General features: G+C 43.8%; 1 protein-coding gene and 1 long non-coding RNA gene across 2 annotated transcripts in view; both read left to right on the forward strand.

Moving 5' to 3' along the window:
• LOC119335635 (endo-1,3;1,4-beta-D-glucanase-like) overlaps positions 1-4,583 on the forward strand; it is a 12,513-nt gene extending 7,930 nt beyond the window's left edge. Inside the window, exons 2-6 of the mRNA XM_037607745.1 lie at positions 2,827-2,954; positions 3,180-3,270; positions 3,378-3,467; positions 3,551-3,654; positions 4,301-4,583. Of these exons, the coding sequence (XP_037463642.1) occupies positions 2,827-2,954; positions 3,180-3,270; positions 3,378-3,467; positions 3,551-3,654; positions 4,301-4,441 (554 nt within the window). The 3' untranslated portion in view covers positions 4,442-4,583. The remainder of the gene's footprint in view (positions 1-2,826; positions 2,955-3,179; positions 3,271-3,377; positions 3,468-3,550; positions 3,655-4,300) is intronic.
• A 3,083-nt stretch (positions 4,584-7,666) lies between these two features.
• LOC119336608 lies at positions 7,667-9,480 on the forward strand. Its single transcript, XR_005162673.1, has 3 exons — positions 7,667-7,747; positions 8,856-8,916; positions 9,395-9,480. It is a non-coding gene; the product is annotated as an uncharacterized LOC119336608 (long non-coding RNA).
• Positions 9,481-9,580: the final 100 nt, after the last annotated feature.

Genomic DNA, 9,580 nt, shown 5'->3' on the forward strand with positions numbered 1-9,580 from the left:
AAAAGAAATCATAAAACTAAAACCCCCCAAATCTTATAGTACCGGTTGGTCTTACCAACCGGTACTAAAGGACTCCAGGCCCCTGGAGCTGGCTCGTGCCACGTGGTTTCCCTTTAGCACCGGTTCGTGCTGAACCGGTGCTAAAGGGGGGGGGGGACCTTTAGTGCCCACACTTTAGTGCCGGTTGTGGAACCGACACTAAAGGGCCTTACGAACCGGTGCTATTGCCCGGTTCTGCACTAGTGGGTGATCCCCTATCACCAATGATATTCATCCTGTGTATGGAGCCTCTAAGAGCCATGTTCATGTTTGCCATGGAGAGAGGTCTGTTGGCACCTCTGGTGCAGAACAGATTGCAGCAGCGGGTATCTATGTTCGCGGATGATGTTGTGGTGTTCTTCAAACCGAACGAGCTGTAAATAAGGACGTGCAGAGAAGTGCTTGCGTTATTTGGATAGGCTTCTGGCCTTGCTGTCAACATGGCCAAGAGTGTGGCCGTTCCGATTCGATGCTCTCAGGTGGAGATGGAGCTGGTCTCGTCTTCCCTTGGATGTGATAATGCCAACTTCCCGTGCAAATACCTGGGCATGCCGCTCACTATAAGAAAGCCCACCGTGACGCAGCTTCGGGATCTGGTGGACAAAGTGGCTGATTGTTTACCCATGTGGAAGGCAGCCATGCTGCCAAAAAGTAGTAGATTGTTGTTGATCCAATCGGTACTATGTGCCGTCCCGGTGCACTCGATGCTGGCTCTAGACCTGCCAAGGAAGACACTGGTGGTGCTAACAAAGATCTGTAGATGCTTCCTTTGGTGTGGGAAGAATGATGCTCATGGAGGGTCCTGTGTGGTCGCGTGGGACGAAGTTTGTACACCCAAATGGGCAGGCGGTTTGGGACTTCCGAACCGTTTTTGGATGAATAAAGCACTTCGGGCACGATGGCCATGGCTTCAAAGGGTAGATAAGGAAAGGCCCTGGGCAGAATTCACTATCATGGTGCCACCTGACTCACAAGCCTTGGTACAAGCAGCTACTAGAACATCGATCGGCAACGGTCGGAACACACTCTTTTGGTAAGATAGATGGATTGACGGTTTTCGGGTAGCTGAACTGGCCCCGAGAATCTACAGCCAAGTACCAAAGAGGGTGCGATAGCTTAAGCTGGTGGCGGAGGCGATAGGCAATAACAGCTGGGCACATGATGTTGGCACTGACCTATCACTGGAGGCTATGGATGAGTTCCTAAATCTTTGGCCAAGGGTAGCGGAGGTGCAACTGATAGATGGGATGGATGACACGGTGAGGTGGACGTGGGAGCAGAATGGCGAGTTCTCGGCTCGTTCGGCGTATGCGGCGAGATTCATGGGGAGAGAGGTGTCCCCAACTGCTACGTTTACCTGGCAGACTAAGGCGCCAAGGCGATGCCGTTTTTTCTCCTGGCTGGCGATAAGGAACAGATGCTAGACTTCGGATAGGCTGGCTCGCCGCGGACTGCCCCATCAGGATTCATGCCCTTTGTGCAACCAACATGATGAGACCATGCAACACCTGATGTTGGATTGTGTATTCGCGAGGCAGATTTGGGCATTCATGGGCCGACTAACGAGGAGGGTGGACCTAGAGCCGAGGCAAAATGAGCAACTGCAACAATGGGCGATAAGGCAAGACGGGAGCTCAACCAATGGACGTGCCCATAAAGCCAAATGCCTCCTGGGGATGTGGATGATCTGGAAACAGAGGAATAATGTGGTCTTTAATGGGGAGAGGCCGTCCGTTCCGCAAACCATTCAACGCATTCAAGATGAAGGTAGATTATGGGCGAAGGCCGGAATGTTCAAAGGTGACACGGTAGGATTCGAAGTAGAGCAGGTAGCGCGGGACACTAGTGAGTAGTCCTTAGTAAATTTGGGGTGGTGTCGGACGAAGTCCGCATGTAAATATTGGTGTAATTGTGGACTCGTGGATTCGGGGTTCTTTTCCCCTTTTTTTTAATGAATGATATGCACACTCGTGCATATTCGAGAAAAACAACTTTCCCTTTCTTCCTCTTATATAAGCAAGATACTTCCTTCGGATGGGGATATAAGTCATGCATGGATTTTATGTGTTTGATTTCATTAACGAAAAATGGGCATGTCATCGAAGGTATTTTATAGATTTGTCTTCAAAAAAAGTTTCTAAGTATTATGTACATGTTTTGCTAGTTGAATTGACTACCTAAATAAATTCCTAGGTCAGACTAATATTCTCGTCCTCCAAAGGAAGTACTACCTCCGTCTCGGTGAATAAGTCATTCGCGTAGTTCTAGGTCGACGATTTAACTATCTAAATATGTATTATATGTGACAAAAAATATATATTTAAAAAATACATCCGTGTAGAAATCTAGTAATATACTTTTCATGACATATAACACACATTGAAATCCTCAAATTGATGACCTAGAACTACGCGAATGACTTATTCACCTAGACGGAGGTAGTAGTAACACCGCTGTTTAAATTAAATAGTACGTACAAAGTAACATGAGCATGCATATAGTGTCGTGCCGATCAATAACTTCTTTATCCCCATATCTATGCATGCATAAGTAGGAATCATGTAGAGTGTTGCTATACACAAGACAAGTTTATTGCCGACTAGTGCGGGATTGTACGTGGAGGCTAGCAGAGAGCCTGTAGGGAGGTGGTTATTTCTTTTCTTTTCTTTTAATAACTGATGCTAGTGCTGTTGGACACGGATCATCATTCGTGGACCGTGTCCAAAGTGTCGTCCATGAATCAATTTCGAATCATGTATGGTTGTGAATAATGTTTAACATGACAAGGAAGGAAGATAGCAGACAAAGTTGGTGAAGCTGGATACTATGTCGTGGTCCCTGATTTCTTTAATGGGCAACCTTTAACGGGGGTACCAGGTGAAAACCTCACACAATGGCTCAGTGAACACTCTCCGGTAATATATTCCAATAATAACATTCCCTTGACTTCTTATTAAATATTTACATTGCTTTTCTCGACTATTAGTCTAATACACCTTGGAGTATACTATCATCAAAGTGGTAGGTTCCAAAAGAAACCGATATATTTTGTTGAAGTTTTGTAGTGGTTCGGGCCGAAATAGATTTACTGTCAAGATAATTTTGCAAATGATATCTTATTTGCTTGGTTTACCTAACAGGTAAAAGCTGCTCAAGATGCCAAACCAATATTTGCGACCTTGAGAAAAGAGCGAAAATTTAGTCTTGGAGTTGGAGGATACTGTTGGGGTGGTCAGTGAAATCGATATAAATTATTGAAAGTAATCATAATACAGTCAACTTTAAATCTTTCATCATAGACTTAATCCGATAATCCTTTTGTTATGTTGCACTAACAGGAAAGTTCGCAGTGGAGATAGCGAAAATGAATGAGGTGAAGGCAATTGTCATCTCCCATCCTTACTCAGTCATTGTCGGCGATATGAGAGGTGCACTTTTATTTCTACTTATGAGGTTGTTAGTTTCAGTGTGACTCCCTCGTGTTCACATTTGAAGTTTATCTGGAACTCAGACGTCAAGTGTCCCATTGAAATCCTTGGAGGTGAAAATGACCCAACTACACCATCAAAGTTAATATATAAGTTCTTGAATGTCCTTCGTAAAAGAAGTGATAAGGTGAGTTAATTTTTATTTTGTTGACTCTTGAAGCCATTAACATAGTTATGCTATCACTGTTATTCCAAAGTAATATAGTTTTTTGAAGCAGAAGATCTATTTTTAGGATATCATAGTGTGTATAATTGCTACACATCTCACATGTTAATGTTACCGAAATGAAGAAATATAACTATTTTTATCGAATAAGGCCTCATATTTCCTGACATAGTTGTAGCTGGATTGATCTTGAAGTATGCAATTGCTCCCTATTTCCTCTGCTATCAAATTTACGTTTTTATAATGTACTGATAGTCGTGCTCAGTCTGGCTTTCAACTTTAATTTAGATTAGGATATGCTAATCAAATTATCACATTTTACAATAATTTTAATAAAAACATTGTTACTTTGTATCATGAGAAAGATTGACGCGGTAACATTTCTTCGACAAGTAAATGAGAATGGAGGTACAACCATGGATGTGTAATTCTGAACTTTGTTGACTGGATTTGCTAGGTTTATGGAAAAAAGGGTAGGCCTATGAAAATGGTGTTAAGACAGCCTAAGACTTCAATACACCATCTCATAAGTGAATTCACATGACTGGTCAGAAGTTCTTTTTAACCCAAGTTCTACCTAGCCTCATATCATATTGCTTTGTTGCAGATACCTTACTTTGGGAAGATCTTTCCAGGAGTTGCCCATAGCTTTGCTTGTAGGTACAATATCACCAACCTGTTCGAAGTCAAAACCGCTGAACAAGCTCTTGCCCTAATGGTTGGATGGTTCGAGAAACACCTGAAATGAGAAATGCTAACCATAAAGGTCAGATTTATCCGACCTAGTTAGTTTCATATCCATGTAAAAGTTTCCAACACAATATTTATGTAATTGTATATCCATACAATCAATGTACATGCAGTGACCATGATTTGTGAGTCCTTTGTAACCTCCTTTGCATGTAATTTTTTCATGGAAGGTTTAGAGATTTCAACATCATATTAAGATATATAACATAAATCACTTTGACATTCTTTTCTTATATCAAGAATCTGCATAGACTTTATCGGGTGTCTTTTTCTTAACAGTTCTTGTATATATGAGTTGACTATACCTTCTAGAAAATACATCATAAAATTTTAAACCCATACTATCAATAATGGTTTGCATCATCGACTACTCCCCGGATAATATCAAGAGACGCCTTTCTAACTAGTCCTCTCTTTGTGGTTGAAAAAAGAGTATACAATTTTTTTCATATTGGTGGAAAAGTTGATCAAGTATATCAAACAAGCTCTACTACTAAAATATAAAATTTATTTTCATATTGAATCTATTTTGTATTCTAATTTTTGATAGTTTTAAATGAACTTGATCCAATTTTGTACCATTAATTTGACCTCAAACAAATTCGTTTATGTTCTTTCCAACGCACAATGGAGCTGTAAAGAAGATATAACCTGGCTTTAGGGTGAACAACTTCTCACTCTCTAGATAGAACATGTATAATTCTATGGGTGCCCATGTTATATGGAAACACTAAAACTCATACCGCCGATTTTCTGTGTAGCATCAGTCGCGTCTTGTTCATGTCACGTGCCTGTGTTGGGCCCATGCATCGCTTCTACATCAAACCTTATCTCCAAGTGAACCGCCCATCCACCCGTTTCTCTCTCACATCATCTCTCTCCCCTTGCTACCTTTTCAAGTGTCTGACTCGACATGAAGAAGATTGGATCCATGGACACCCGCTGCTACAAGACATGGCTCTGCCACCGTGCGGGTCCAGATCCATCGGTAGTTGTTGCAGCGTAGTAGATATTGATTCTTTCTAGCCCCCCACCCCCAACCTGCTGCAATAGTGAAGGTTCAGCTTCTGCGGCGATGGCAAAAGGAACATCGGTGCTGCTGCGACAAGCTCTGAAATTGAAGATACTACAACAGCAACAGCGCAATAATGATGGTGTGACACTCGCAAGGGTGGTGTCGACATCATCGAACATGCTGCAAACTAGAAGGGCATTGCAGTTACCACTATTGCATACGCCTCACGACAACATCCGCCATGCTGCAATCGTCGGTGCCTCTGCAAGGCCAGGGCGAACGATCACGATGCTGCGCTGCATGCTGTTGCCGCAATACAGCGAGACGGTGCTTCCATAACCACGGTGATATGTTCCAAAACAATGATGCTGTTGCAACGCTTCGGCAACTATGGTGGAGTTGCAATGCTTCCACAACAATGGTGGTGTTGCAAATAGAGTCGTGCTTCAAAAGGCTGATCCAACAATCCTAGGTCGCATGATCAAACGGCTGGGGACCCGGCAGATAACTACTCCCTCCATTTCACAATGTAGTGCCTATATATTTTTGTGAAAGTTAAACTTTGCCAACTTTGACCAAGTGTATAGAGAAAATTGTCTACATCTACAATACCAAACATGTACATTCTGAAAATATAACTCACGATGTATCCAATGATGTGCATTTGGTATTCTAGATGTACCTACTTTTCTCTATAGATATGGTCAAAGTTTGTAATGTTTGACTTTTACAAAAATCTATATGCACTACATTATGGAACGGAGGGAGTATATTACAGGGCACAAGAACGTACAATACATACTGTTTGAGTTTCCAAGCCATGACCTATTCGTTCATGACCCGACCCGGATCGTCCAACATATATAATGACCCAAAACAATCCACCGTAGTCCATCACACCCTCGCAATGGTACGCGTCTTATTTCCACCCAGCAAGCCCTCAATCAGCATCGATTGTTGGCATCTCCATCAATGACGCCCGACCATCATCATCACCATCACGATGGCCAGGTCATCATCACGGCAATTACCACCACGACGGCCACCAGCACCAGCACCAGGGGCTGCCGGAGTTCCCTGTCCAGTTCACTCAAGTGCCGACGATGGTGGAGGCGCCGCTCCTCGAGCCCAGGCTAGACAGGTCCGACGACCCCGTGGCCTCTCTCTTCACAATACATAGGGGCGGACAGAATCTCCATGCACGTGCAGGCCATCTTACTACGATCAGACCCTGACCACGATGGCTCATTAATTATATATTGGAATTGAAGGATTAACTAATTCAGATTTGGAAATTTGTAACTTACGGACGTGAGGATTTTAGCATTAGGTCCGAGCTGCCTGATCGCTGTTGGATGTGCTCACTACGCACGTCATAGGCGGCAGTTTTATTTTTTCTGGCAATTTCCTTTTATTTCGGCTACTAATTAGTTTGCACATATAATTATGTTTGGGAAATGTTTAGAGCCGGTGCGCCAGTCGAAGCGCTCGGCCGGTCGCACGCCAGCCTCGCGTCGCCCACTCTTCCGCATAAGCCCAACCTACCCTTTTCTTACGGGCCCTCAACCACACTACTAGGAAATACCTTATAGATAGATGTCTAGCAGTAGCGAGGGATTACAGCCCCACGCTACTACTACTTAGTAGTAGCGCGGGTAAAAATAGTGCGCTACTACTAGATAATAGCAGTAGCGTGGGCTTATCGTTCCCACGCTACTACTAAGTGATCCTCACAGTAGCCCGGAGACGGACCATAGTAGTAGCGCCGGGTATAAAAACCGCGCTACTAGTAAGTTTGCTAGTAGTAACACGGGTATACCACCCCTCGCTACTACTATGATAGACAGGGTCAGCCCCCTTAGTTACAGCGCGGCACCCTTGCCCTGTGCTACAAACTAATCGGCATGTGGCACTCCCTCTCCCTCTCACATCCCACCAAATCTTTCCCCCACCACCGCTCCTCCCAATCCCGTCGCTGCCAGTGCCTTCTCTGCCCCCAAACGATGGTGATTCCACTCGCGTCCTCCTCTATCTCTTTGCACATCTCGCCGCTTCACGCCTCCTCCTCCTCCCTCCTCCCCACACTCGCGGTCGCCTCTCCCGATAGATCTGGTGCCAGGGTTCACGGCGTCGGCGGACGGGGGAGCGGAGGCGTGCCGGGGGGGTGGGTGGGGTGGGGGGGAGTCGATGCGTGCCTGGTGGGCGGAGGGGAGGATGGGGAATCCGTGTGGCGGCCTCGATGAGCAGATCGAGCAGCTCCTGCAGTGCAAGCCCCTCGTCAAGCACGAGGTGCCGCTTGTGTCTCCTCCCCCTCCCGACTGTTCCGAGTCCTGGGTGCTTGATTTTGTGTGTTTCTGGGGCGGGTAAGGTTGGATTCCGGCTGATCTGCGGCCGGCAGGCTAGATGCATCGGTTGTCCGCCTTTTCTTAATTGAAAAGAATGAGCGTTTGGTGCTGTACTAGGTTGCTAGCGATTGAATGTTTGAGCTGGTGCATTCATTATGTCCGTGACTTGTTTGGTTTACTACCAATTTCCATGTACTGTACTAGAGTATTCTGAATGATTGCTGGCTTAATTGTGTGCACTGTTTGTAGGAATTCTTGTACGGTAGCATAGAAGGCATGCATACGGGAGAGGTACTTATAGATGTTGATATAGTTGGTCTTGACCTGCATCTTGGGCCCTGACCAATTGGACCAAAATGCATACTAATTTTATCTTGTTTTGTGCTTAGAAGAATTAATTTGCTATCAGGTTGCTTGGTAATGACTTATCATCACCTTATAAACATTTCTTTTGCGTTTAATCCCACCACCGATGCCTCCTCGGCCGCTGATGTCTCGTCACGGCCGTGCTTATGCATAGGCGCCGCCAGCGCCGCGTCCATGTTAGCCTGTCAGCAGCAAGAGCAATCTGCTCACCCTCTCCCCCTGGGAATTTAATCTTGCTATACTGAAATCCAACTCTTTGAGTAAGTTCTAATTAGGTCACGGATTTTGTGCTAAATAAAAAGTGTTGTTTAGAGACAGTAATGGTTAAGGGCAAAACAATTGATTTTACATTTTGTACCACAAGTGCTGAGCGTGCATTTTACACTTTGAGATTATTTAGACAAGCTACATAGTAATACGTACAATGGAAGGTGTTTTTATATCCAATAGATTGTAGCTAGTAAACATAGAGTAAAAAAACAGATGGGAATGCAATTGGATGAATTCAGATTTTGTGATCTTCCCTGTTTGCAATGTTTGCTGCTGGAATTAGTCACAAATGGGAATGCAATCTTGAAGTCAAAGGATGCCGTGCTTCCATGGTTTGCAATAATAGTGGGATGTTCTGATTTATATTACTGCAAGTCTAGAAATATTTATCCATGTTTGTGTCTTTTTTTTTGCAGGCTTGCTTTTAGTTCAGCGATTGCCAGGGGATCCAATATCTGGCCTCCATTGCACGAAGAGGTAATAAGCTGAGAACTCATAATATTTGCGGTACCAGTCACTGAAAAACATCAAGTTTTCCGTATTTTCTGGCTCTTTTTGTTAGATCCAATGAAGTATTTGGCTCCCCAATGTTAGTATCCTTTGTACAGTCCTTGGTATTTTGAGAAAATCACAAATAGAACGGTGCTCCAAGTTGAGCATATTATATAGTCATGCATTCAGTTTTACTTATCATAATGATGTGCTTTATTGTTACAGTGATATGCACGATCCACCTATAGAAGTGTCTACCATTGCTGCTATAAAGAGTATCGTATATAATATTCAACAAATTTATATGTACCTTGTGTCTTTTTGACATCTCCATCAATTTTATAATGGGGTCAAATTTGCCAGTAGTTTATGTTTACATCTTATTGTCATTTCAAACCATTAAAAAATTCTTTGAGATACCTAACACTGATGATCCTGCTGTTTAAACAAATATATTTTGCAGAAATTGTTTAGGAGCATCGTGTTGTGGTAGAACTTTGTGCTTCATCAGTCATACAAAGAGCATGGGAAAAGCTGGTGCAGGTACACTACTAGGGCGCAGGTTTTTAAACCTCGCTACTACTAAGTTGATAGCAGTAGCGCGAGTTTTTAACCCTCGCTACTACTAAGCAGTCTCTACCGTGCCCCC

This window comes from Triticum dicoccoides, chromosome 7B (genome assembly GCF_002162155.2).
Source record: "Triticum dicoccoides isolate Atlit2015 ecotype Zavitan chromosome 7B, WEW_v2.0, whole genome shotgun sequence".
NCBI classification, from domain to species: Eukaryota; Viridiplantae; Streptophyta; class Magnoliopsida; order Poales; family Poaceae; genus Triticum; species Triticum dicoccoides.